Consider the following 25070-nt stretch of genomic DNA (forward strand, 5'->3'; position numbering starts at 1 on the left):
GATAAGAGTGATGTAGCGAAGGCAGGGGCAGAGGCAGAGGCAGACGCGAAGAAATCAATGCCCTGAGAGTCCCTGGCCCAATCTATTTAGGAAGATGATAAAGATTGAAGGTGGTAGACCCGATCATCAACTCATCTTGTCTGCAGTCCTTGTCGAGCGGGAACTGATTCAAGACTCCGAGTGTGAAAACAAATGCTTTTAAATATTTGAACTACTAACTCGTTGTATATATCTTACCGTACTAAATTTAGCTAACCCTAGCTAGCTGGTTGACACAAAAGAGACTTCAACATTGAATGGCTTAATCGTGACACTTTTCTTTGTCATTTGCTCCTCCTTTTTGCATGCTTTTCAGTTCTGAGTTCTTCCTTGATGTGTGCATGTACATATCCCTGTCGAAAACTCAGAATTTGGCTGTCCGACTCCAGAAGTTGCTTCGAACCAGCTAGCTAGGTCGTGTCGGTGGCCGTTCTTCAACTTCTTCTTCTCCTATTTATTTATTTTTTTAAATTGCTTATTTTGTGAATCCTTGATAAAGCATGCATGGTCTTTAGCCAAAAATTGATGGAGAAAAACTCGAATATGTAAAACCTGTTGGTGGAATGGTAATTATAGTAGTAGGAAACCCTCAAGGGAAGGGATTCCTTTTTTTTTAATTTTTTTAAAATGGGGATTAGTTGTGGAGTCCACACCACATCAAACTTTAACGATCCGAACCATCTATTTTTCAAGTTGCACCTCATAGATCATCCTTGCAAAGTATTAGCTAAATCAGAAATGTTTAAGTCATCTAATTGAGTTCAAAGAAATTAACGAATACTTTGTTATATAAGAAATAATGAAAATTTATCTTGATAATTAAATAGGCAAATGGTTTCAAATTGAATTGAATTTTTGTAAGGATGATCTATGAAACGAGACTTACAAAATAGACAGTTCGGATCGTTCGATGTGAAGTAGGCCCCACACCTAATCCCCATTTTTTGAAAAAGTGGGAATCGTTTTGCATAAAGGGTCTGTATAGTAGTATATGTATATGTATATGTATGTCTGTATATATATATTGGATACGGGACATTTGTTTTTGACACACATTTTTGTGAGGCCCACTTCGTAATGTATTTCAACAACTAACCATCTTTCTTTTATTTCTTATCTCAAGATCATATTTACCAAAAATTCCCAAATCCGAAACCATATGTGTCACATCCCGGCCCGGGCCCCCACCACATCCCAGGCCATGTCTCTACCGTACCACGATATTGTCCGCTTTGCGCCCCTACCACACCCTCTTGTTTTTTTTGGAAACTCACACCAGAACTTCCTGGTGGGTCACCCATCCTAGGATTACTCCCGCGCGAACTCGCTTAACTTCGGAGTTCCAATGGAACCCGAAGCCAGTGGGCTCCCAAAATGCCTCGTGTTAGGTAGAGATGAAAATATACATATAAGGCTTACATGATCCACTCCCCTGGGCAATGTGGGATGTTACAATTCACCCCCCTTAGGGGCTTGACGTCCTCGTCGGTACACTTCCGGCTAGGGATTGGCTCTGATACCAAATTGTCACATCCCGTCCCGGGCCCCCACCACATCCCGGGCTCAACTCCATTGTAGCATGATATTGTCCGCTTTGGGCCCCGGCCACGCCCTTACGGTTTTGTTTTTGGGAACTCATGTGAGCAGAACTTCCCAGTGGGTCACCCATCCTGGGAATGCTCTGGCCCCTTTCTTGCTTAACTTCGGAGTTCCAATGGAACCAGAAGCCAGTGAGCTCCCAAAAGGCCTCGTGCTAGGTAGAGATAAAAATATACATATAAGTCTTACATGATCCACTCCCCTTGGCGATGTGGGATGTTACAATATGATTGATGGATTAAGTTTAGTGTTTATTTGTAGAATCTTATTCATTCATTTTCTTCACCACAAAGAAATATTTTAGTGGTTTTGGATTTGCTAATTGTTTGCAATGATGATCTATGAATGATGTACTAAAATATAGACTGTTTGTATTGTTGAAATACATTACAAAATAGGCCCTAAAAATGAATTTCAAAATGTGTGTCAAAAGCGTGAATCCCAAAATCCTAACTCTTTTTTTAGATCAATGTTAGGTAGACTAAATTTGCAAACTAAATGATGTGTCACTAATAAAAAATAAACATGTTAATCAACATTTAAGTAATAATCGAATCATCAACTTTCATGTCATTTAATTTAGTCTCCCTAATATTACCCCTCTATACATCTATATATCAGTCATTGTGCAACCCCTAAAAACACTGATATATCCAATAGATTCAACATTGGGAAGTAGCTAGGTATGGGAAAAAGATGATGAAGTTAAAATTAAACAACTTCGCAAATCAAATATCCATGTAAAATTTGTTGCTTCAGATACAAGACAAAGTTCTACTTTCTAATACATGTTTGTCATAAAATTAATTAGAATCATGAATTAGGTCTAGTTCTTGGAACTGTGCGAATATTTATATGCACGAATGTGGTCATTTTCATCATCTTATATTCTATTTTCGTCTTCTTAAAAAGGCTCAAATTGGATGATTAGAGAAGTGTTCAAAATTCACACCCATGCATATTGGCATCACATCTCATTTATTTCCTAAAGGTATAGAGATGTTATTATAGTGTAAGGATAAAATATACTTTTGTTTGTGGACTTGAACAGAGCTAAATTTTTTGTGTCAAGCAAAGAAAACATAGCTATATTGTTTAAAGTGTTATAACTTCTTTATTTGAGCTCAAATTTCCTTCATCTTAGATTAGATTACTTAACAAATCGATCCAATAAAAAATTGATATATATTTCGTTAGAAAAGTTAACCATGTGTTTGTAATGTATTATATTGTGAATTAAAAAACAATGATGTGTTTACACCGTTGTATTCGATTAGGAGTTTAAAATATTTTAAAAGAGTTTACAAATTTAAGTATTCAGTCAAAGATTTTAAATAAATCCATGGAAGTCCATGGGTATTGAATCAAAATTCTAAAGAAGTTCGTAAAACTGCAAAGAAATTGGATATATTCAATCAAAATTTTAAAGTTGTCCATAAAACTCTATGTGTATTCAATTAGGAATTGATTTAAAAGTATTTTGAAAAATTAAGGATTTTGATGGCTTTAGAATAATTTTATCGTGCATTATAAGTTTTAGGAAATCAGGTCTCTCTCCCTAAAATTTTAAATGAATTCACATGAAGTCTATGAAACTCCACTAGAACTCCATCAAACTTCACGGACTTATAACTCTTTTAAAACCTTTCAAAACCTCAATTGAGTACACCCCCTAATATTGTATTATATTGATGTATTGGTTTATGACAATCAACCATTAGAAATACGTTGGATTAGGAGAAATTTTTCATTGTGCTTAGAACGCTGGGTGTTACACCATATTTCATTATACAAATGATGAGATACTTATGTTAAAATATTAATAAATTAAAATATAAAAAAATTTCACTATTTATATAATAACACGTAATGTAACACCTGTGTTTAGGGGGTAAGGCAAAGAGTGAACGGGAAAGGTAAGCTGACCATACCACATGGAATCCCACATGTCATGTAACACAGCCAATTAAATCTCCGGTCCCACTTATCTCAGCCCACATGGCCATGCCTACCCAATGCACAACAGCCACGTGGGACCGTATGGTAGTCACATGGGCTGTTTTCTTCCGCTCCATCCTTCTGATCCAAGGGCGCTGTATGAACAGTTCCAAAGCCTACCCTAACTGCCGATCACAGCCGTCCATTATTGGTCCACGGTCTTCAATAGCATCGGCAATGGTTGTCCCTCCCTTGTCCCCTTAAATCGGGCACCAAACTGCACGGTGTTCCTCATGTGAGTAGCATCCATATCTTCACTTGTCTAACCTAAATCAAGAACTCAATCACACCACCCACAACCAATCAAGAAAAGAAATGATTTTGCATATCGAAATTATAATAAAATGAGGAGATATGTTTAGGTCGTTTACTCGAAGGGAGAAACTTATAGCAGACATGTGTTAGGTTTCAAATGCATTAACAATTTATAGTCAAATATTTACGTATAAACAAGTTTATCAAATATTAGTTTTAAAAACAACTCATGAACAAACTGAGTAGTATTCACTCACGTTTTCTTCTTCATCACTTATTCTCTTGTTTATATTTTTCAACTCTTTTAATTTATTTATTCAATCCAATAACTGAAATAAAAAGAAGAGTGGAAAGAGAGCAAAATCTGTTCTTCAAATTTCACTTTTTTTAGAGATGTGGTCTGGAATGTTATTTACGAAAGTGGTTTGTATAGCAATATTACAAATCAAGTAATCGACGGCAGAGCGCGTAGGTCCCGCTTTGAAATTCCGGTATGTCCAATTGTCCACCTGTGGTGGTTGGTCACTGAACTAACGCGTGGGGGACAAGCATGTGATATTACCATTTATCAAATAATGAGTGAATCTCATGCTGCCATGCACCATGAAAGGATAAAAATCACCTAAGATTTTATATTATCTGTCTCACAATATTCACACAACACATCCTATAAAAGTTGAGTGCCATCACATCTTCCACCTCAAGGAAAACAAATCATACTTCAACTCCACCTGACTGAAACGTTCAAAATCTCTCACAACAAACCCTAAACACACCTTTCTGTTTATCTATTATCCTTCTGCAAATCAGTCTGCAATCTGCAAAAGCATTAGGGTTTATTTAGCAAAGTGATTAAGATGGAAGACCAGCTAAATTTCAAGGCAACTGAGCTAAGATTAGGGTTGCCTGGAAGCTCTGAAGAGCATGAGAACAAAAAAGCAGCAACGTCTCCTCCTATAGCCAAGAATAACAAGAGGGCTTCGCCGGATTCAGCGGCTGAGGAGTGCAGTACAAGTTCTAATCTCATAGATGCCCCTCCCACCAAGTAAGCAATGTTCATATATGGACTACGAGTTTTATGTTAATAAATGATTATGAAGGTTTAGTTAACTGGTTATGTTGCTAATTTATGATTGAATAAATGTGTGCAGAACACAGGTAGTAGGGTGGCCTCCAATCAGATCTTACAGGAAAAACAGTTTGCAACTGCGAGAGGCGTACGTGAAAGTAAGTGTCGACGGAGCTCCTTATCTGAGGAAGATTGATCTCAAGGTTTACAATAGCTACCCGGAACTCATCAAGGCCTTAGAGAAGATGTTCAACCTAGCCAATATTAATGGATCCGATTTTGCTCCGACTTATGAAGACAAAGACGGTGACTGTATGCTTGTTGGAGATGTGCCATGGAAGTAAGTTCACTCTTTTCGATTAAATCTCTATTTCTTATCGGTATTCAGATAATCCGTTCGATCTCTGAAAAAACTCGCATCTAATGACTCTTCCTTTGTTTTGGTTGCAGTATGTTTGTTTCTTCCTGCAAAAGGCTGAGAATCATGAAGGGATCTGAAGCCAGAGGATTGAGTACTTGTTTCTGAAGGCATGCAGTAAGACGGATGAATATATACATTAAGGAGACACTTAAAACTCCTTAAAACTACAGGAAAATACATAGATACATGTAGCTCAGAGAATACATTTTCATTTTTTCGATGTTTGCTTAAAGAACAATTAAGGTACTGGAACAAGAAACTTAGCTGAGATCCAAAATGTACAGAGAGGGTGAAATGTTCCATTTGTCCTAATATTATATATATATATATATATATATATATAATTGTTTGAGCTCCACTTTTCAGACTTTTCGTTAATGGCAATTTTCATTAATTGTTTGAGCTCTACTGTACCGTTCTTCCATCGTTATCGTTAGATCGATGCTTTCTGGTGTTCCTGTAATTAAACTCGTATGATGTCCGATGCCAAAAATCGAAATTGTAATGTTATTGCCAAGTTCCAGAAGGATGAAGAGCAAACAAATCACCAGCATATCATATAAATTGCAAACCTAGGATACAAACTATAGAAACAAAGCCGAATTGTTCAGTATCTCCACCAAAAATTGATAGACTATACACAAATTAGTCCTTGAACTCTGGTTTCCTACAGCTAGCACCGCAATCACTTAGAAAGGCGAAAAACTATCACCGGCAAATATATTTGTATGCATGTTATGATCTTGGTCATTAAGGGTCCCCATTCTTGTATCCAGAATAGCAAGTTGGGACTTCACCCACGGCGGATTGTTCCGGCCTTCAATCCACAAGGCTTCTCCAGTATCTTTATGCTTAAAATCGGGATATTTTGGGTTCCTCTGAAAATCATAAAACAAAACCGAATAAACATGCGTGAGTTTGTTCACATATTCTTATCGGAAATCTGAACAAACAGCAGATGACATGAAATGACAATTTTACAGGTGCACATATGGCATTCACCAAGCATGAATAACAAATCTTAAAATTCCATTCAACCATTTCTATTTCAACATTGATTCTCGACATGTCTAGAGACAGTGTATAACATATCATCACATCTCATCCACTATAGTTTTCTTTCTATTTTGTAGTATAATGCTAGTTTTTAGGCACTGTAATTTCAAAATTTGGTTTGATATTTTAGGTGGGGAAAAATCTTCATGCATTTAATGTAGGGCCAAATAAAAAAACACAGTTTCTTCTCATCATTGCAGCACCAGCAGCGTTTTTGCATTTGTGCATGCACAGAGGATCAGGGCCGGCCCTGGACAGCTGCAACCGGTTCTTGCACCTGTTTAGGGCCCCCAAAAATTCAGATACTCTATAATCATATATCTACCAAAATCGTTTATATAGGACCTCAAATCAAGGCTATTTTCTAGGGCCTACATATGCATAAGAGGAATCACTTTTTATGTTTCCAAGCTTTTGTAATGTTCGTTCTTTGGCTCCTTTATCCCTATTGAAGTTCATTTTTATTAACCAAACAAAAGGAAAGCCCATAGAGACAAACAACGAAGGGAATCACCGTTGTTTACATGTATAAGTAAACATATGAAAGTATTTTTTTAACTACTGTCAATTGGAACTACTTATCAGGGCCGGCCTTGCATAGGATGCACACCTACGCTCAAGAATGAAAGAATGCATCTTGTCAGACCTATATAGTGATTGAATAAAGTACCTTGGTCTTCCTATTATCCCACCATTCAACTGGATTAGCAAAGAAGGCTTGCCATAATTCTTGTGTGGTTTCCGTTATGTTCTTTGTAGCATTGTTGCCAAGATTTCTACCTGGAAGAAAAGATTAACAGTAATAAGAACGAATGATATCCCTGCTCTAATCAAAACTCACGTTACTGAAGGTACGACTTGCCTGCTGTAAATGAATCAGAGTCGTGATCTTTCAAAGCCGGCGATGAAAAGCCCTTTTCAACAAAATTCAGTTGCTGAACAACTACCTGCATGAGATTTAGGGACAAATTCATTTTCTAAACAAACAAACAGAAGACTTCACCACAACTAGAAAGACGAGAAGCCAAAAAACCTTATAGTAGGTCTGCTGCTTCCCTTCATCGGTTTCCACAGAATCTGATATCAGACGGCCCGTTACATATATTTGTTGGCCTTTCTCTACATGCTGAAAAGCAACATGTGCTAGCTCATCCCAAAATGTCAGATTAATCCTGAAAGAAGAAGAAACCCAATTTTCATATTTAAATGTCTCCTACGGTCCTTATACCCACAGTAGCATTTACAATTTTACTAAAGTTGGATTACCTGAAAATCTTCGAAAATACGCGCAATTAGAAACGGTTAAAAACTTTACAAACAATAACGGCCCCCAAAACTAGGGTTTATATACGATTCATTGTCTGTTTAGTGTCTACCAAGTTTTGTTTTTGTTTAAAACTTTGTAACCAATTCTATTTGTGCATATTTTGCGAAGAACTTTGTGATGCAAAACAACTATTTAACGTTTCACATTGTCTCTAACAAAAAATATGCGCAATTAGAAACGGTTAAAAACTTTACAAACAATAACGGCACCCCAAAACTGGGGTTTATATACGATTCATTGTCTGTTTAGTGTCTACCAAGTTTTGTGTTTGTTTAAAACTTTGTAACCAGTTCTATTTGTGCATAGTTTGCGAAGAACTTTGTGATGCGAAATAACTATTTAACGTTTCCATTGTCTCTAACAAAAAATATGATTAAATCAGAGCAAAACCACACTAATTGAAAGCATCAAAGTGAAACAACTAAGCATCAATCATCAAAATTTAAAATCTTGAAAGGATACCATCAACTGTAAAATATGAATAAACCCGAAAAATGGATAAATTTTAGAATTATTACCAAGAGGTGTCGGTGGCGGACTTCTTAACGGCGAGGCGGGTCCAAGCGAGGACCTTTCCGGAGGGGAGGTGCTTAATTTCGACGGGAAGACCGACGACGCCGATGAGGTGCACCGTATTGCACAGCTCCTTCTTCCACTGAACCTCCGCCGGTCTAGAGTACGCTATCGGCACCTGAATGCTGCTCCCGTTGCCGTTGTACTGGTCTCTACTGTACTCCATCGAGCATTTGAGATTGAAACGGCGCCGTGCGAAGGCCAAGTGGTTGGTGGATGGGAAAAAGGTGGGAACTTGGGGGTTTGCGAGGAAGGTTGCGCTTGTTGCTGCCGGAATTGCTCGCTCCAACGCCATTGCTCTCGGTGGTTTCTTGGGGGAGGAAAGGCGCCAAACTCCGCCGTTGCCGGATAATGCTACTAAGACTTGGACTACGTTTCATCTAAACTTTTCAAAGGATTATCGGAAGGTTTTGGGCCGCATGAACTCAAACTCCTCTTGGACTGGGCCCAAACTAAAAATGGAAATGTCATGGGCTTAGTGTCCATGATACAATCGTATAACCTTATATTATTGGTCGTCTGCTGAAGTGCATTTTAGCCCTTCCCCATTAGAATGAATCATTGATTCTACATGTTAACGAGTTTCAGTTTATCATACCAATATCATGAGAGATTTTTGAACGCGCCACGAACAGGGATGGTACATCAATTATCATTATATAAGTAGAAGAAGGCTTTTTTTTTTTATTTATTTTTTATTTTTTTATTTTTTAAAGTATCTCTCTACTTGTATAATGACATTTGTCGTATGTGCTTTGTTTCTGACACACTAAAAAATCTTACCATTACCATGCACCCAATCTTGATGTTGATAAAAACCGGATATTGACTATGCAGAACTGACCGTCTAGTTTGGTATGACGATTATTTAGCTTTTCCTTACATGTGAAATTCATAGCATTACAATTTAAAAAAAAAAATTGAAAACTCAAGTGACATAGTAATAGTATTGTTTTTTTTTCCAATTTACTCTATTTGTTTCTTCTTTACAATGTCAAGACGAACAATTGGTCTTGAGTCAGGTCATGGGCCAGAGCATTTTTGCTTGATGCCTTAAATTGACAATAAGCACTAGTTACAGTTGGATTGCTACATAGTTTTCAAATTTAAATTGATTTAACGATATTAATGTGACGGTAAGTAAAAATACTCTCTTCCATCTTGATCTTGATGAATATTTCTTGAGTGGAAATTAGGGTTTTAATCAAATCAAGTGCCATCATAATCCTCAAAATCAAATGTCAAGTCAGCTGATCAATTTGAAGAACAAATCAAATAAAATAAATCATTCATAAGCAGAAAAGGAGAAACTAAAAGAAAATTGTGGTCCGGTCAGTCGATATATACCTACTCTACCACTAGTTAAGGTATGACTGTGGGCTGCCATGGGAGCGTAAATGGGAAGGTTTTTACACTCCTACAGTTAATAACAGCACCAGTTGAACTTGTAGTATTAGTTATCTTTACCGCTCTTGTACGAATGTTGCAGTACATGATGAGATTGTATCCCTTCACAGTTAGGTAGATGATATCTGCATTATTCGGGCGGAGAGCTAGCAGCTTAATCTCGTACAAGCTCCATCTGCGTAGTACATCACTAACCAATTTATCTTCTGAAGCCAGTTTACCTAGAGGAAACATGGGATACGCTTATGCGCTCGTTCAATTTATGGTCCTTTCCTGCTAAAGGAATCAAGTTTAAGAAAATGACAATGCTTGTCGTCCTCAACAACAGTACCTATAGTACTAGTAGTAGTAGTAGTACCGGCGTTGTTGTTAAACAGATCCAACCCGATAAGAAAGCCGGAACTAGTCGACCAATACAACACTCCATTGAAAGCAAAGCCATGAAAAGTGTCATCGAAATTAATGTTTGGCGAGCATGGTACAACTGAATCTTTCCGTTCACCAGTTCAGAAAAGATCTGCACGCGAAATCGTTGAAGTATAGCTCTGCAGCTGCTTTGAATCGAAGCAAGGATGACTGGAATTCAAGTGGTTGGCAGATATACGTATAACTAGCTATTCTGCAGAGACAATATATAGCCCACATAAGAAACTTCTTATATAAAAAAGAAATACAATGGGGAATAGGAAACATCCAGTTTTGTTTGCTTGCCCTAAAAATTCAACTACTAGGGTTAGGATTATCTACTTCCAGTTTTGTTTGCGTTGGGATTCTTACTTGATTCTTTCCTATTACTTACTGCATATAAAACTTCGGCCAAGCAAACAACACAGCCCAAATTCCTTTCTTCAATCTTCGCTCCGCAGATTTGGTTTCTGTCACCATGAAGGTGTTAGAATCTGAACTATTTGATGGTATATTTGCAGCAATTTAATACAGAGAGGAAGAAGATTTAGAGAGAGAGAGAGAGAGAGTGAAGAGATAGAGAGAGAGTGCTTAGAATTTCAGGGAGAGCTAGAATGCTCTTCTGCGTGTGCTCATTTCATCACATCAGCATTTACATAACCGTTAGAGTGGGAGAGAATCTAGGAGAGCCTATGAGCTCATCCAACCATTCATTACAAGACCCTATGAGATCTTGACACTTGCTCACATTTGAGCCTACTACAAATTGATCTAATCTCAGCCCTTGATCACTAACAACTCTAATTACTCAAACTAACAGCTTGCTACAAACAATGAAATGACAGTTTAGACCTTAATCAACCAACACTCCCTTCTAAGGTCTTGACTGAAATTACTCCAAGCTTGTCCCTCAAAGCACAAAATTTGTCTTTAGCAAATGCCTTGGTGAAGATGTCTGCCAATTGCTCCTCATTCCTGCAGAATTGTAAATCAATTAATTCCTTCTTGGATTGCATCCCTGATGAAATGGAATTTCCTCTTGATATGTTTAGACCTCTGATGAAATACAGGGTTCTTTGACATTGCAATTGCAGATGTGTTGTCACACATTAAGGGGGTTGGTTCAATTAGTTCTTCACCAAAATCATGCGGCACAAATCTCAGGTATATGGCTTGAGCAGTAGCTTCAGAAGCACTCATATACTCAGCTTCTACAGTTGAGAGTGCAACACTTTGTTACTTTACAGAGGCCTAAGAGAGAACACCACTGCCAAAGCTAAAAGCATAACTTGATGTGGATTTCATGTCATTTTCATCCCTACTCCAGTCACTGTCATAGAAACCTATAAGCAAGGCTGCATTTCCTTTCTTATACTTGATTCCATAATCCACTGTTCCTTGTACATATCTCAGGATCCTCTTGGCAGTGCTAAGATGCTTGGTGGAGATACAGTGCGTGTATTTGGCAAGTACACAGGCTGAGTACATGATATCACGCCTTATCGCTGTCAAATACAGAAGGTTGCCAACAATTCTTCTATACAATTCCTTATATGCAGCCTTACTCCCATCATCTTTTCTTAGCTTATCAGTGGGAGGTAGAGGAATTGAGACAAATTTGCAATTCTTCAATCCAAACTTGTCAATCAAACTCAATGCATATTTTTTTTGATGAATGTATTGATGCGAGAATTATACGCACACAAATTAAACCCTCTTTTTGTCGATTTGTAGTATAAGTATAAGTAGGGATCGTTCTGGACCGGGGATTAGGAGGGATTGCAAATCTCTTGGAAACTGACTCAAAAACGTAAAATAAAGTTTAAAACACTAAACTAGACTCAAAGAATGCAAAATTAAACTTTAAAACACTAAAACAAACCAAAAGACTCAAACAGTACCCAAAGCACTCGAAACTAAAAAAAACACTTTCTGGGCAGTTTTGAGCACCTTGAGTACTTTGGACGAATTTGGGAAACAAAATGAATCAAAATACTTATAAGCACAAGCTAAATGTATTTCTAACTAATCTAACACTTTAAAATAAATGGGGGATTGGTTTTGGATGAATTTAAACTAAATGCACAGATTCTAATTAAAACAGATTATAAAAACGAAATTGATAAAATAGAATGATGAAAAACTAGTTAGAGGGTTCCTTATCCACACATGAACATAAGCATATAATTTGACTCCCAGTTATGACTTCAACAAACGATGAATGACAATGCTCCAAGTTAATTAGGTCCGCTTAAATTAACCTTCAGATTTCCCTAGATTCATTGGATTGAATGGGATACGCATTACAACCAAATTATTCCTAATCAAAGTCTCTCACATGGAATACGCATGATAGAGACATTCAACAAAGATCATTAAGTTCAACGGAAATCATAAACATCGACTAGGCATTCATAACTATGGGATACGCATGTTAATCCAACCTAGGGTTTACTAAACACAATCGTGACTAGCGATTTTTACTACTCATGAATATAAGTTCATAACGATTAGGTGAAATTCCCTTATATCCTAGCATCAAGTTTTAGGCATGCAAATTAAGTGTCGACCCTCAACCCACATACATAAACAAGTTCTTAATCAAAACAGGAAAGTAACCCACATCTAAAGTTCATGAATTCATAACTGGAGTAAATCAAATCATAATCAACATATGTCCATGGCTTCAAATTCGCTTCTAACTAAAAAGAAATTAGTTTCACATGTTTAACAGAATTGAATAACAAGTTAAATTAAACATGAAAACAGAAACAAGAAAAGAAAGAACAAATGGATGGAATTGAATGGATGGAAAGTTAGCTACGGGGTTCATCTCCACATATGTTATACTTGCATAATAAAACGATTTCCAATTGCATTTCAACAAATCATTAATTCTCAACGCCCCGGGTCAATTAGGTCCGCTTAAATTAACCGTCAAGTTTTCCTTAAGTTAATGAATTGGATGGGTTAGCGCAATGCAATTCACAACATTCTCCAAAAGTCCTTTACGTGAAAAGCACAATAAAGATACAATCAAAGATCATTAAGCATCATGAAAACTTTAAGTGTTGACGAGGCATTCGTTACTATGGAATACGCATGAAACTTATGCCAAGAATTCATTTAACGCGATTGTTTATAAGCAACCTCCACTACTTGTGAATATAAGTTCGTAACTATTAGGTGAAACTCACTTATATTCTAGCGTCATATTCATGCATGAAAATTAAGTGTACACTCTCAATAAACATACATAAATAAGTTATCAATCAAACGGTTAAACAAATTGAACCACAACTTATGAAACGCAATTAGAAGTAATCAAATCAAAATGCAAGCATAAACATATATTTCGAATCACCCCCTAGCTAAAGGGGGTTTAGTTTATTATAACTTTGAAATCAAAGAAACACCTAAACATTCCAACAACTCAAACTTGAATTGTATGAACGTTTAGGCCCTCTTATCTTCCTCGTTGTTGTAGCACAAGGTCTAAGGTGAGGTTTGGGGGATTATGGAAATGGATGAGGAGTGGTGTAGAAGTGGAAGGGGAATGGAAAAATGGTGTTTGGATTATAAGGGGAGAGATGGGAAGCTCACGGCTAGGGAAGGGAGAATGTGTTTGTAATGTGTTGTGTATGAAATGAGATGATCCTTGAATGAATGAATGCAAGGGTATTTATAGGGGGAATAGGAGAATATGTGGGTGATTGTTTAAGAGTGAATGTGGTTGTTATGATTGAGAGTGCATGTGGATGAAATAATGATGGAAAAAGAGCTAGGTTGTTGGTGTGTGAATGCATGTGTTGAATTGGTGGTGCAATGATGAAAGAGTAAGTGCATGTGTGTGTGAATGGTGGTGCAATGATGAAAGAGTAAGTGAATGTGTGTGTGAAAGAGTAAGTGCATGTGTGTGTGAATGGTGGTGTAATGATGAAAGAATAAGTGCATGTGTGTGTGAATGGTGGTGCAATGATGAAAGAGTAAGTGCATGTGTGTGTGAATGGTGTTTCTTGATGGTTTTGGGGTTGTGATGCATGTGAATGCATGTGGCTAAGGGTTGTTGATTGGGCTAGAGGTTTTGCATGGCTCAAAGGATTGTTTGATTGGGCTAGGCCCTTTGTTTTATGTCCAAAGTGCATACAAGGCTTTCAAATTCGTCCAACACTTTGGCTCCAAGCATATGCTATCCATTCCAAGCCCAATTTTGCTCCAAAATGCTCCAAAATGCATCTTTTTGCTTCCTTAGCCATATGAACCTAAAAACACACGAAAATGGCTTAAACTACTAAAACAACTATGAATTAACAACATAGATGCACGAAAACAAGCTACGTAAGTCGCCTAAATATGCTCCTATCATGTATATGCTCCTTTCTTGTTGAATAACTCCAATTCCCAGGAAATGATGCAACAGTCTTAAGTCAGTCATCTCATACTTACTCATCATGTCACATTTGAAATCTTTAATCATCTATGAACAACTTCCAGTGTAGACAATGTCATCCACGTATATTGAAACAATTAAAGTTCCTTGTCCTTCCTTATACTTCACATATAGAGTAGCTTCACTTAGACTCTTTGTAAACCCACACTGCACCAAGTTGGTGTCAATATTGCTATACCAAGCTTTGGGTGCTTGCTTCAATCCATACAAGGCTTTCTTTAGCTTGTATACCTTGTCTTCTTTTCCCTTTGACAAGATACCCATCTGGTTGATCTATATACACTTCTTCTTCAAGGATCCCATTTAGAAAAGCAGACTTCACATCTAACTGGAATATTTTCCACCCTTTCTGTGCTGCCAAAGCAATAAGAGTCCTTACTGTGTCCAATCTAGCCACTGGTGCAAAAGTTTCATCGAAATCGATTCCAGGCTTTTGAGTGTAACCTTTGGCAACTAATCTTGCCTTGTGTTTCTGTATAGTGCCATCCAGATTTAGCTTGGTCTTAAAAATCCACTTTACTCCAACAATGGGTTTATCACTTGGTCTATCAACCAATTTCCAAGTACCATTCTTCTCAATCATGGAGATCTCATCATCCATTGCTTTTTTCCAAGCTTGATCTTGAGAAACTTCATTATAGTTTTCAGGGTCAATGACGCTAAGTTTACACTGAGCAAACACTTCATTCAAATTTCTCTACTTCCTTGGTGTGTTGTCATAAGTATATGTGAGTTTGATCTCACTCTCCACATTCACAGCATTAGAAATATCACTGTGTACACTAGTAACACACTTATCACCTGTGTTTGGACAGTTTGACTCAGAAGAACCAATGTTAGAGTCCTCACATACACCATTTTCAATCTCATTTATTCTTGCACCTTCATTAGCTTCTGAATAGGGCAGAGGGATATGCACCGTCTCCATATTCTCCCAATTGAGCACTACATCTTCATCAAAAATGACACTTCTGGAAACAATGATCTTGTTACTTTTCAGATCATACACTCTATAGCCCTTCTCTCTTGTCCCATATCCAACAAATACAAATTTCTGTCCAGTTTCATCCAGTTTCTGCCTTACCTGAGTTGGCACATGAGTGTAGCACATGGAACCAAAAATTCTCAAGTGCTTTACTCCTGGTTTTCTACCACAAAACTCTTCAAATGGAGTCTTGTTCTCCAATGCTTTTGTAGGACACTTATTAAGTAGGTAGATAGCAGTGTAAACTGCTTCACCCCAGAACTTGAGTAGTAGCTTCTTTTCATAAAGCATGGTTCTTGCCATCTCTACAATGGTACGATTCTTCCTCTTAGCAATGCCATTTTACTGGGGAGAATAAGTGACACACTCCGATCCTGATATTCCCCTTAAACCCATTAACCCTAAACCCGGATCCAAGCCTAGACCAGATTGACTCGGTCCGACCTGAACCCGTGACCCATTGACTTTGACCGTTGACTTTTTGGGTTTCGTGTGGGACCCTATCTAGGCTAATTTCGACTTCAAGAACCCGTTTCTGAAGTCCGTTTTCCCAAATTCAATCATTTGAGTAGAGTTTGACTAAATGTACCCTTTATGTGCTTAGGGGCAATTAATTGTGGCATCTCCGTTTTCGCTAGTTGCGTGACTCTTCGGCAGCTAAGTACTGTGAGTGGACCCCTTCTAAAAATGCATGTTTTGATAGTAGAAATGCATACATGAAAAGCATAATTTGATGACTATTTAATGAAACGTTTTATGAGATAACATGTTTACTGAGGCTAATTTGAATTATTACTATTTTTCCTATAACCCGTGTTCTTATAGAATATCTGATGGATGATGATATGATATTTAGAACATGTTTAGAACACCTTTTTATAATATAGATGATGGATGACTTTATACTATGAAGTTGCTTTTCAATATATGTATGTTCAATGGTGTTGTATTTACCTAGTGGTCCTTATTCTACTACAGGATGTATGGATAGATTCTGGTCCATCTTGGGTGACGGTTTGGTGTTGGCATTGTCACGCCTTGGCCCCGAAATATTTATTTTTGGGAAATAGTTCCAATGATAGGCCCAATTCAATTCTCCTATTTGATTTATTAAACGTTCACACAATTTATAACTAGAATTTAAATATACAAAACATAAGATTTCCCTTTTGTAATAAAATTCCAAACTTCTTACTTAGTTCAATTTCTCAATCAAAGCTTTGTCTTGTTTATTTAATCTCACTTATTGTATGGCTGCATCTAACATCTCGTTAGACTGTCTACGTATCCTAAACAGGGATCAAGCCATTCGTAATTCACATTTCCAAAAATTCAAACCAAAACCAAATATATTCATTTAATCCAACATATACCACAATCATATTAATATTCAAACCACGGTAGTTAGGTCTCAAAAGCATAATTAGAATAACGAAATTCGCATAAAAACACAATGTTGGCTCATTGGCTGTGTGCTGCCGTACCCGTCGCCTCCAATGGCCTCGCCTGAAAATTCAACTATTTCTAAAAATTCCCAAATTTTACAAAAATGAAGATCTCAAAGATTAGAGCAAACTTTATACCTGTGGCCAAGTCCAATTTGGCCTGGAAATGCTCCAATTTGCCTTGAATCCGCCAGAAACCCTATAAATTGGTGGCCTCGATTCGTCACCTCCGGTGCTCAGCCGCTCCTACAATTGTTTGGGCTTTGTTCCAGACCTCTAGGGGAGTCTATTGGTGATAGTAATTTGATGGAATTGTTTCAGAATTGGGGAATCGAAGACACGAATCCATCACATCCACCGGTGCGGGTTACACTAAATCAAAGCCAATTCCCTAATATTTTAAGTTGAAATTGGAAGAAGGAGAGTCACTAGGTCGAGTGAAGGAGGTGGCAATGTCCAACTTGCCAGAAAAACGCTGAAATTGGCGTCGGACCTTGGTATCTCGGACCGGGTCACGCAGGTCAAAGAGGAGACCCTATTTCCTTCTCTCCTTCTCCCCCTCCTCATTTCCCTCCTTTCATTCTTTTCTGATTGGGCCGTGCCCAATTCCTTCTCTCACAACTCGCCACGTGGCTCCACTCCTATCTGCTCCAGAAGATTTGGAGTCTTCCAGAAATTGGTCAAATGACCATTTCACCCTTTTTTTTGCTCGTTTATATTTTCTTCATTATAACTCCGTTTCACGAACGGTTTGCACCCATATGTTCGTGAGGTCGAGCTCTATTCAAAAATATAAATTGTGAACTCGAAAGGTCTACGTATTTTAAATAATTAATGTCCAAACTTTAAACCTTGTAACTAGTTTAATTTAAAACTAAACTTTTATGAATTAATATAAATTCTCAATTCTTTTCACATATTCATAATTATGAATATCCAATTCATATATTTAAATTTTTTGGGGTATTACAGGCATAGGGCTTATAGTGTGTTTCCTTTGGCTATTAGCACATGGACGGGTAGCTGACATTGGGTATGAAGTGTATTTTCCTCTGATTGTCTGCTCAGAGATAGAGGAGTTGGGATGGGGCCTGGGGGTTATCAGACATTCACTAATGATTATTATATATACAAGTTATGATTTGAGATATGCATTGTCATATCTTGGCCTGGGCCCTCACCACATCTCGGACTCGACTCCACCGTAGCACGATATTGTCCGCTTTAGGTCCTGACCACACCCTCACGATTTTGTTTCTGGTAACTCACATGAGAACTTCCCAATGGGTCACCCATCTTGAAATTTCTCTCGCGCAAACTCGCTTAACTTCGGAGTTCCTATAGAACCCGAAGCCAATGAGCTCCCAAAAGGTCTCGTGCTAGGTAGAGATGGGAATATACATATAAGGCTTATAGGATCCACTCCCCTGGGCGATGTGGGATATTACAATCCACCCCTCTTAGGGGCTCGATATCCTCGTCGGCACACTCAATTAGGGTTTGGCTCTGATACCAAATTGTCACATCCTGGCCCGGGCTCTCACCACCTCCCGAGCTCGACTTCATCGTAGCATGATATTATTCGATTTGGGCCCCGACCACACCCTCATTGTTTTGTTTCTAGGAACTCACACGAGAACTTCCCAGTGGGTCACCTATCCTGTGATTGCTCTCACGCGAACTCACTTAACTTCGAAGTTCCTACGAAAACCGAAGCCAGTGAGCTCCCAAAAGGCCTCGTGCTAGGTATAGATGAGAATATACATATAAGGCTTACATGATCCACTCCCTTGGGCAATGTGAGATGTTACAATAAACAACAGTGAGTTGCTTTTCAATACCAATATCTTCACAAAACTTCTCAAATTCCAGAGATATATACTCTCTTCCCCAGTCACTTCTAAGCTTCTTCAACTTGTGACCAGTTTGTAGTTCAACCATAGCCTTGAACATTTTAAAAATTTTGAATACCTCATACTTATACTTCAAGAAATAGTACTTCAAGAAATAGACCCAGCACATCCTTGACTTGTCATTGATGAAGGTAAAGAAGTATTTGTTGCCACCAAGAGTCTCACTCATGGGTCCACACACATCTGTGTGTACAAGTTCTAGTGGAAATGTTGTCTTCCATCTTTGTTCTTTGTTGAAGGCTTCTCTGTGAGCCTTTCCAGTAGCACAACCTTCTCACACCTAATTATATTCCTTTACGTAGGGCAAACCATACACCATGCACCTTTCTTGCAGCAATCTCAAACTGTCATAGTTCAAATGCCCAAATCTTCTGTGCCAATTCCATGTATTTCCTTCAATAGTTGCTGTATTTGCTACAACGTGATCCACATATTCAAACATTAGAGGAAAACATCTATTGCCCTTCATTTTCACAGTGGCAACATGATCTTGCAGTTCTCTGTCACCAAATATGTAAGCTATGAAATCACCAAATACCAACCAATACCTATGTTCAACCATTTGACCCACACTGAGAAAGTTCTCATCTAAGCCAGGTACAATCATGACTTCTGGTATGAACCTTGTTCATCTCTTAGTCTCCACTACCAAAGTCCCTTTACCAATTGAATCAACTAGGTCTTATGTGCCCATTTTCACCTTGCACCTTATGCTCCTATCAATGTTGATAAGTAGTGATTCAGTACTAGTCATATGGTTATTGCAACCATTGTCTAGATACCAAACACCGCTGCTTTCTTGTACAGAGGCCTTATAACAAGCATAAAACATCATTGCATTATCCTGAACATGGTTCAAATAGTTTGTAGTATAAGTTTTCTTGGGCTGATGGCAATCTTTCACTACATGTCCAAATCTGTTGCAGTTATGGCATTTAGGTTTTCCCTTAAACTAACATTCTCCAAGGTGAACTTTATCACGGATTTTGCACTTTTGTTTGATACCTTCAGTGATCTCACACACTGTCGCAGTCTGGTGAGTTTTGTTTTCCCATTTCTTATGCTTAGACTTCCAATTCTTCTTTCCCTTATTGTGGTTTCCTTGAGCCAATAGCCTATTCTGTGGTTTTGACCCAAGACTCATGCTAGAGAATGCATGCCCAGAGCTTGCATCATCATCATCATGTCTACTAAGCCTAAGTTCATAGATCTTAAGAGATCCAACTGCCTCTTGTACAGTCACAGTATTCAAATAAGAAGTTCTGTCAATCACAACATAGATTGAATCATATTTACTAGACAAACTAATCAAAACCTTTTGAACTTTTCTTTGATGAGTAAGGTTCTCACCATAAGATTTCATTTGATTAATTAATTCAAATAGTCTAGTAAGATAGACAGATAGAGATTCATTTTCTTTCATCCTCATATACTCAAATTCACGACGTAAGCTTTGAAGTTTGATAGACCTTGCCTGTTCATCGCCACGAAATTCCTCTTGGAGTAGATCCCAGGCACCCTTGGATGTCTCTTGATTCATAATCCGAGGGAAGATCTCCTTAGAAACTGCACTTTGAATAATTCCCAGTGCTTTAGCATCTTTCATGAATTGATCCTCCATGTGAGCGATAAACACATCGTCGTCTCCTTCATCATCATTCGATGAGGATGAGTCTTCCTCGTCTTTCTCCTTCTTTCTTTTCCCTTTTCCCCTCTTCTTCTTCGACTCTGGAGCAACAATCCATTTGTCTACCAGTTTCCAAATCCCATATGATTTGAAAATGGTGACCATTCTCACCTTCCAAAACTCGAACTCCGTTCCATAAAAAACGGGAGCTCGTAAATCGCTGCTTCCAGACCCAGCCATTTCAACTTGAATCAGAATGAAATTGAGAGTTTTCTCATTGGATTCTCTAGCACAATTTCACATAAATCAACGCCCAGTCCGAAATTGAACCTAGACTCTTAATACCATGTTAGAATCTGAACTATTTGATGGTGTATTTGTAGCAATTTAATACAGAGAGGAAGAAGATTTAGAGAAAGAGAGTGCTCAGAATTTTAGAGAAAGCTAGAATGCTCTTCTGCATGTGCTCATTTCATCACATCAACATTTACATAACCGTTAGAGTGGGAGAGAATCTAGGAGAGCCTATGAGCTCATCCAACCATTCATTACAAGACCCTATGAGATCTTGATACTTCCTCACATTTGAGCCTACTACAAATTGATCTAATCTCAGCCCTTGATCACTAACAACTCTAATTACTCAAACTAACAACTTGCTACAAACAATGAAATGATAGTTTAGACCTTAATCAACCAACATAAGGGTGGCGAATACACTTGTAAAGTGTCAAAATTAGTGCAAAGAATACCATCAGATGCCTTTAATGATCTCCCTGACGTTTGTAAAGAATACCATCAGATGCCTTATGTCACCATGAAGGGTGGCGAATACGCTTGTGAAGAAAACCTTTGATCTTCCTAACGTTTTACTAGTACTGGTTAAAAGTCTTTGTCTTCTCCCTTGGAAATGCATTGTTCGATGAAAATCCACATCCAAGCATTGGTTGGCTCTCCTCGTCAATAATAATTATCTACATCTCCGAGGCCAGGAATGTACTACCCTGTATTCCGGGCACATTGAAAAATCTCTCGTACTTTAGGGTCTGGTGCCACAACCAAAACATGGCGCATAAGTGAGTTTTTTACCATGTTTGAGTTTTTGAAATTCAAAGCACACACGTTCTTTATAAGTTTCTTCCCCTTCTTTCAAGCCAAAGAAGAAGTGCCATAATTAATGATTCGAATCCACACAAGAATTACACGAAGATATTTTTTAAGAAGACTGTATTTGGTCTAAAGAACTTTTATAATAGAGATGAGACCTTCTTATGTTGTGGACCCTACCTCCTACTTCTATGAGATGAGAGGTTCTTGAGTACGACACCTGGGTTGAAATTGGTGTGAGGGAGGGTTGAGATCAAAAGTGGACAGGTTAGCATGACAAATAAAGGATGGGGTAGGTTAGTTGTTTATGTGTCTTGGGCTGTGGAGATGAGCAGGTACGGTCTGCGGATTGGAGATATGATTTTGGATGTGGTCTCCCATTCACCACCCACGAAACCAACATGCACGATTAAAGTTACGGGTCATTTTTTGGCCACTTACTTATATACCCACTTATTCGAACTTTTTTTCTTTTCATATAATTGAATTTTTGGAATTGGAATGTACGTAAATTTTTTCATGCGACTACATTTGTGATACATCGTGCATCCACAACCATATTGATGATGAATTCCAGTTTTGTGTTTGGTATATGATTTCCGGCCACTGCTTATTTTATTACTGAAAATCAATCAATTCCCAGTCACTAACATTTGGAAGAACAAATCAATTCACTAATAACCAAATAAAGGAAAATGAAGAACTCAATTGTGTAAATTGAAAACTCAACATTGCTATTACAAGAATTGCAAATCCTTTATGTGCTCCACAATATTCTCTTATACCCCAACAATTAAAGAATCTCGAATAATGTTATTCATACCATGTTTTTGTATCATATTTTCATTCCACCTTAGACTGTCCACATCAGATACCACCTAAGGTGCTATAGAAATGTGGTATAAAAATATGGTATAAATGACATTACTCTTGTTTCGCAAAGAATCAATTATTCTTTTTGTAGTAAAGAAAAAACCAAAGTCAAATTTTAGGAAAAAGTACTAAACTACACACTTCATATCGGCAGAGAAGCCCGGCCGACCCCAATTAATCTACTCCGGAGATGGTATGCTACTCTCTACGTACTTTGTTTTTCTTCTTCAATTTCCTTTTCTTTCTGGTCAGATTGTGCTCCTCTAGTTTAGGTATGGATGTTGGCAGCCATGGGAGCAAAACTTGGAAGGCTTGTGAACTGCTGTTCTTCCTAACTATCTCTAACGCTCTCGTACGAGTGTTGAACATGACTAGGTTTCTCACGTAGATACAAGACATCCTCATTATTTGGGTGGACAGCTACTGGCATAATTCGATTCCCCCAGTGCTGGCTTAGAGATATGGCCAAATCCATGTGGTCGAACAAAATCTTGTGTACCAAACACCATTTGCAACTGTCCTCTTCTTCTTTTAAATCCATTTGTAGTAATTAGCCGATTGATAAAATCAAATGCAGCACAAAAATAAGTCATCATGCGTCCCTAATATCTCAAACCGGTCTCTTATACTTTGAGTGAAAGCCAGGAAGGAAATCCATACGAAGCCTGCGCGTCTTGAATTTGGCAGAATGATGAGACATGACAAAATATTCAATTCCCTGCGGCTTAAAATCTTTATTCAAGGTAAGAAACATGAATTCTTCTTCCTGCTGTCTGCTGAGGCATAGAAAAGGATCCCGGATGAGAGTGAACCAACGCTTTGATACACACTTGCATCGACCAGAAGAATCCCGAGAAAGTTGGCGAAAGATTTCAACCAATAAAGTGTCAGGAAGATTGTCAATTGTGAGAGCATGTGATTGCACTCTTGGTGATAATTTTGATATTCGAGTGATGAGACAGATGATCGGATTTGGAGGGTGCTCCAAAGGACTGGTATAGTGTGTTGAAGCGAGTTCCTTTAGTAGCAGTATCGCCACCTTTCATGGTGGCAGAAACCGGTTCTGCAGAAAATTACGTATAGCCCACTGTACTTATCTAGGGTTTCAATCAATAATTAAAACTAAATTATGAATCGATCACCAACAAATATAATAGATAAGACATTTAAACTGAATCATGAGTTTCAGTTAACACTGCAAAAAACATAACGCAATAGCGGTCTCAAGGAATCTCAAATAATTCGAACACTTTGAATATCAATGCAACCAAAACAGATGAAACAACAAAAACATAATCGCAACTAGAAGTAATTAAATAGATGAAGAAACTAAATTTGATTCAACTAGGACACTGGTTAAAACAAATGTGATCACAAATATTAGGTTAGAATTGAATTGAGGAACAAATATTTAACCTAATTTCAACTGCGCGTCCCAGATTTTATTTATTTATTATTATTATTATTATTTTTTGGAGTATATTGCCAGGAATCACTCTTCCTTGAGAGGTACGAGACGGGAACTCTACCTACCTGGACTCACTCTTCCATCGATGGTTGTTTCTCCATAGAATGGACAGTCTTCAAAAGTCTGGGGACGGGTTAGCCTTACAAGGGGCTAATAATAATGTGGTTCAAATTCGCATTTGACGAGAATCAAACCTAAGACCTTTCACTTACGAGTGAAGAGGAATACCAGTAATCCGTAGTACTAATACATTATTTGGGTCGCCTCTAAATACAAGATTATTTGGATAAGTTGGCAATAATCCCGGAGGACCTGCTCTCTACCAATATAATGAGCTTGAATGTCTACTAGTCCTTAATTTCGACCTAACTTGCACCCTAAATTAGATTTTCGTGTCCCACTTTAACATTGCGTTTTCAAAGTTTGCCAAATTTTATGTTAAGAAATAGGAATTGGAATCATTTTAATTCTTAAGTTCTTTGCGTTTAATATGGGTAAGGAAATCATTTGTTCCTTAACTTTTGCTGGCGTTTACTTACACATAAGGAATCGGAAAAGTACAAAATTTCCCTTAGAATCGTTAATAAAATACCGAAAAACAAGAAATCGAATCGAATAAGAGGGACTACTAGTTCTTATTCTCTTTCTTTCTATTTTTAAACTTTCTGAACAATTTCATCAAAAGTTCTTTCAACCATTTTAAAAGCACTCTTCAAAACGAGATTTATACTTCGAAGGCACCTTATTGTGCTGCAATGCCAAACTTTAACAATAATACTTGACTTGATGGTTTGATTGCAAAAAATAATAACTCAAGGCTAGCGTTGGGTTCTCTCTCTCTCAATGATTAATCCTCAAATGATGATTCGGAAGACTTGAAAAATAAGTCTAATTACTTTTCGGTTGGACTTGCACAAAAGAAACGCTAAGGTGGCCGTATCTCACACCTTATTATCAAACACGGCACGCTATAAAAATTAAAACACACATCACATGTTAGTTTCCATATGCTGTCACCTTAACGTTCCTGTTTCACATGGCTAACACCCAGAA

The 25070-nt window shown here is 37.7% G+C and overlaps 2 protein-coding genes across 2 annotated transcripts; one reads left to right on the forward strand and one right to left on the reverse strand.

Annotated features, from left to right (window-relative positions):
• Positions 1–4604: 4604 nt before the first annotated feature.
• LOC137729193 (auxin-induced protein 22D-like) lies at positions 4605–5715 on the forward strand. Its single transcript, XM_068468049.1, has 3 exons — positions 4605–4936; positions 5043–5300; positions 5411–5715. The coding sequence occupies exons 1-3, from the start codon at positions 4749–4751 to the stop codon at positions 5484–5486; spliced, it is 522 nt and encodes a 173-aa protein (XP_068324150.1). The 5' UTR covers positions 4605–4748; the 3' UTR covers positions 5487–5715.
• A 145-nt stretch (positions 5716–5860) lies between these two features.
• LOC137729192 (protein OSB1, mitochondrial-like) lies at positions 5861–8688 on the reverse strand. Its single transcript, XM_068468047.1, has 5 exons — positions 8283–8688; positions 7471–7609; positions 7300–7384; positions 7108–7217; positions 5861–6259 (listed from the first exon to the last, which is right to left on the reverse strand). Exons 1-5 carry the CDS (start codon positions 8630–8632, stop codon positions 6071–6073), a joined length of 873 nt encoding a protein of 290 aa, XP_068324148.1. The 5' UTR covers positions 8633–8688; the 3' UTR covers positions 5861–6070.
• Positions 8689–25070: the final 16382 nt, after the last annotated feature.

Source organism: Pyrus communis, chromosome 3, assembly GCF_963583255.1.
Source record: "Pyrus communis chromosome 3, drPyrComm1.1, whole genome shotgun sequence".
Lineage (NCBI taxonomy): Eukaryota > Viridiplantae > Streptophyta > Magnoliopsida > Rosales > Rosaceae > Pyrus > Pyrus communis.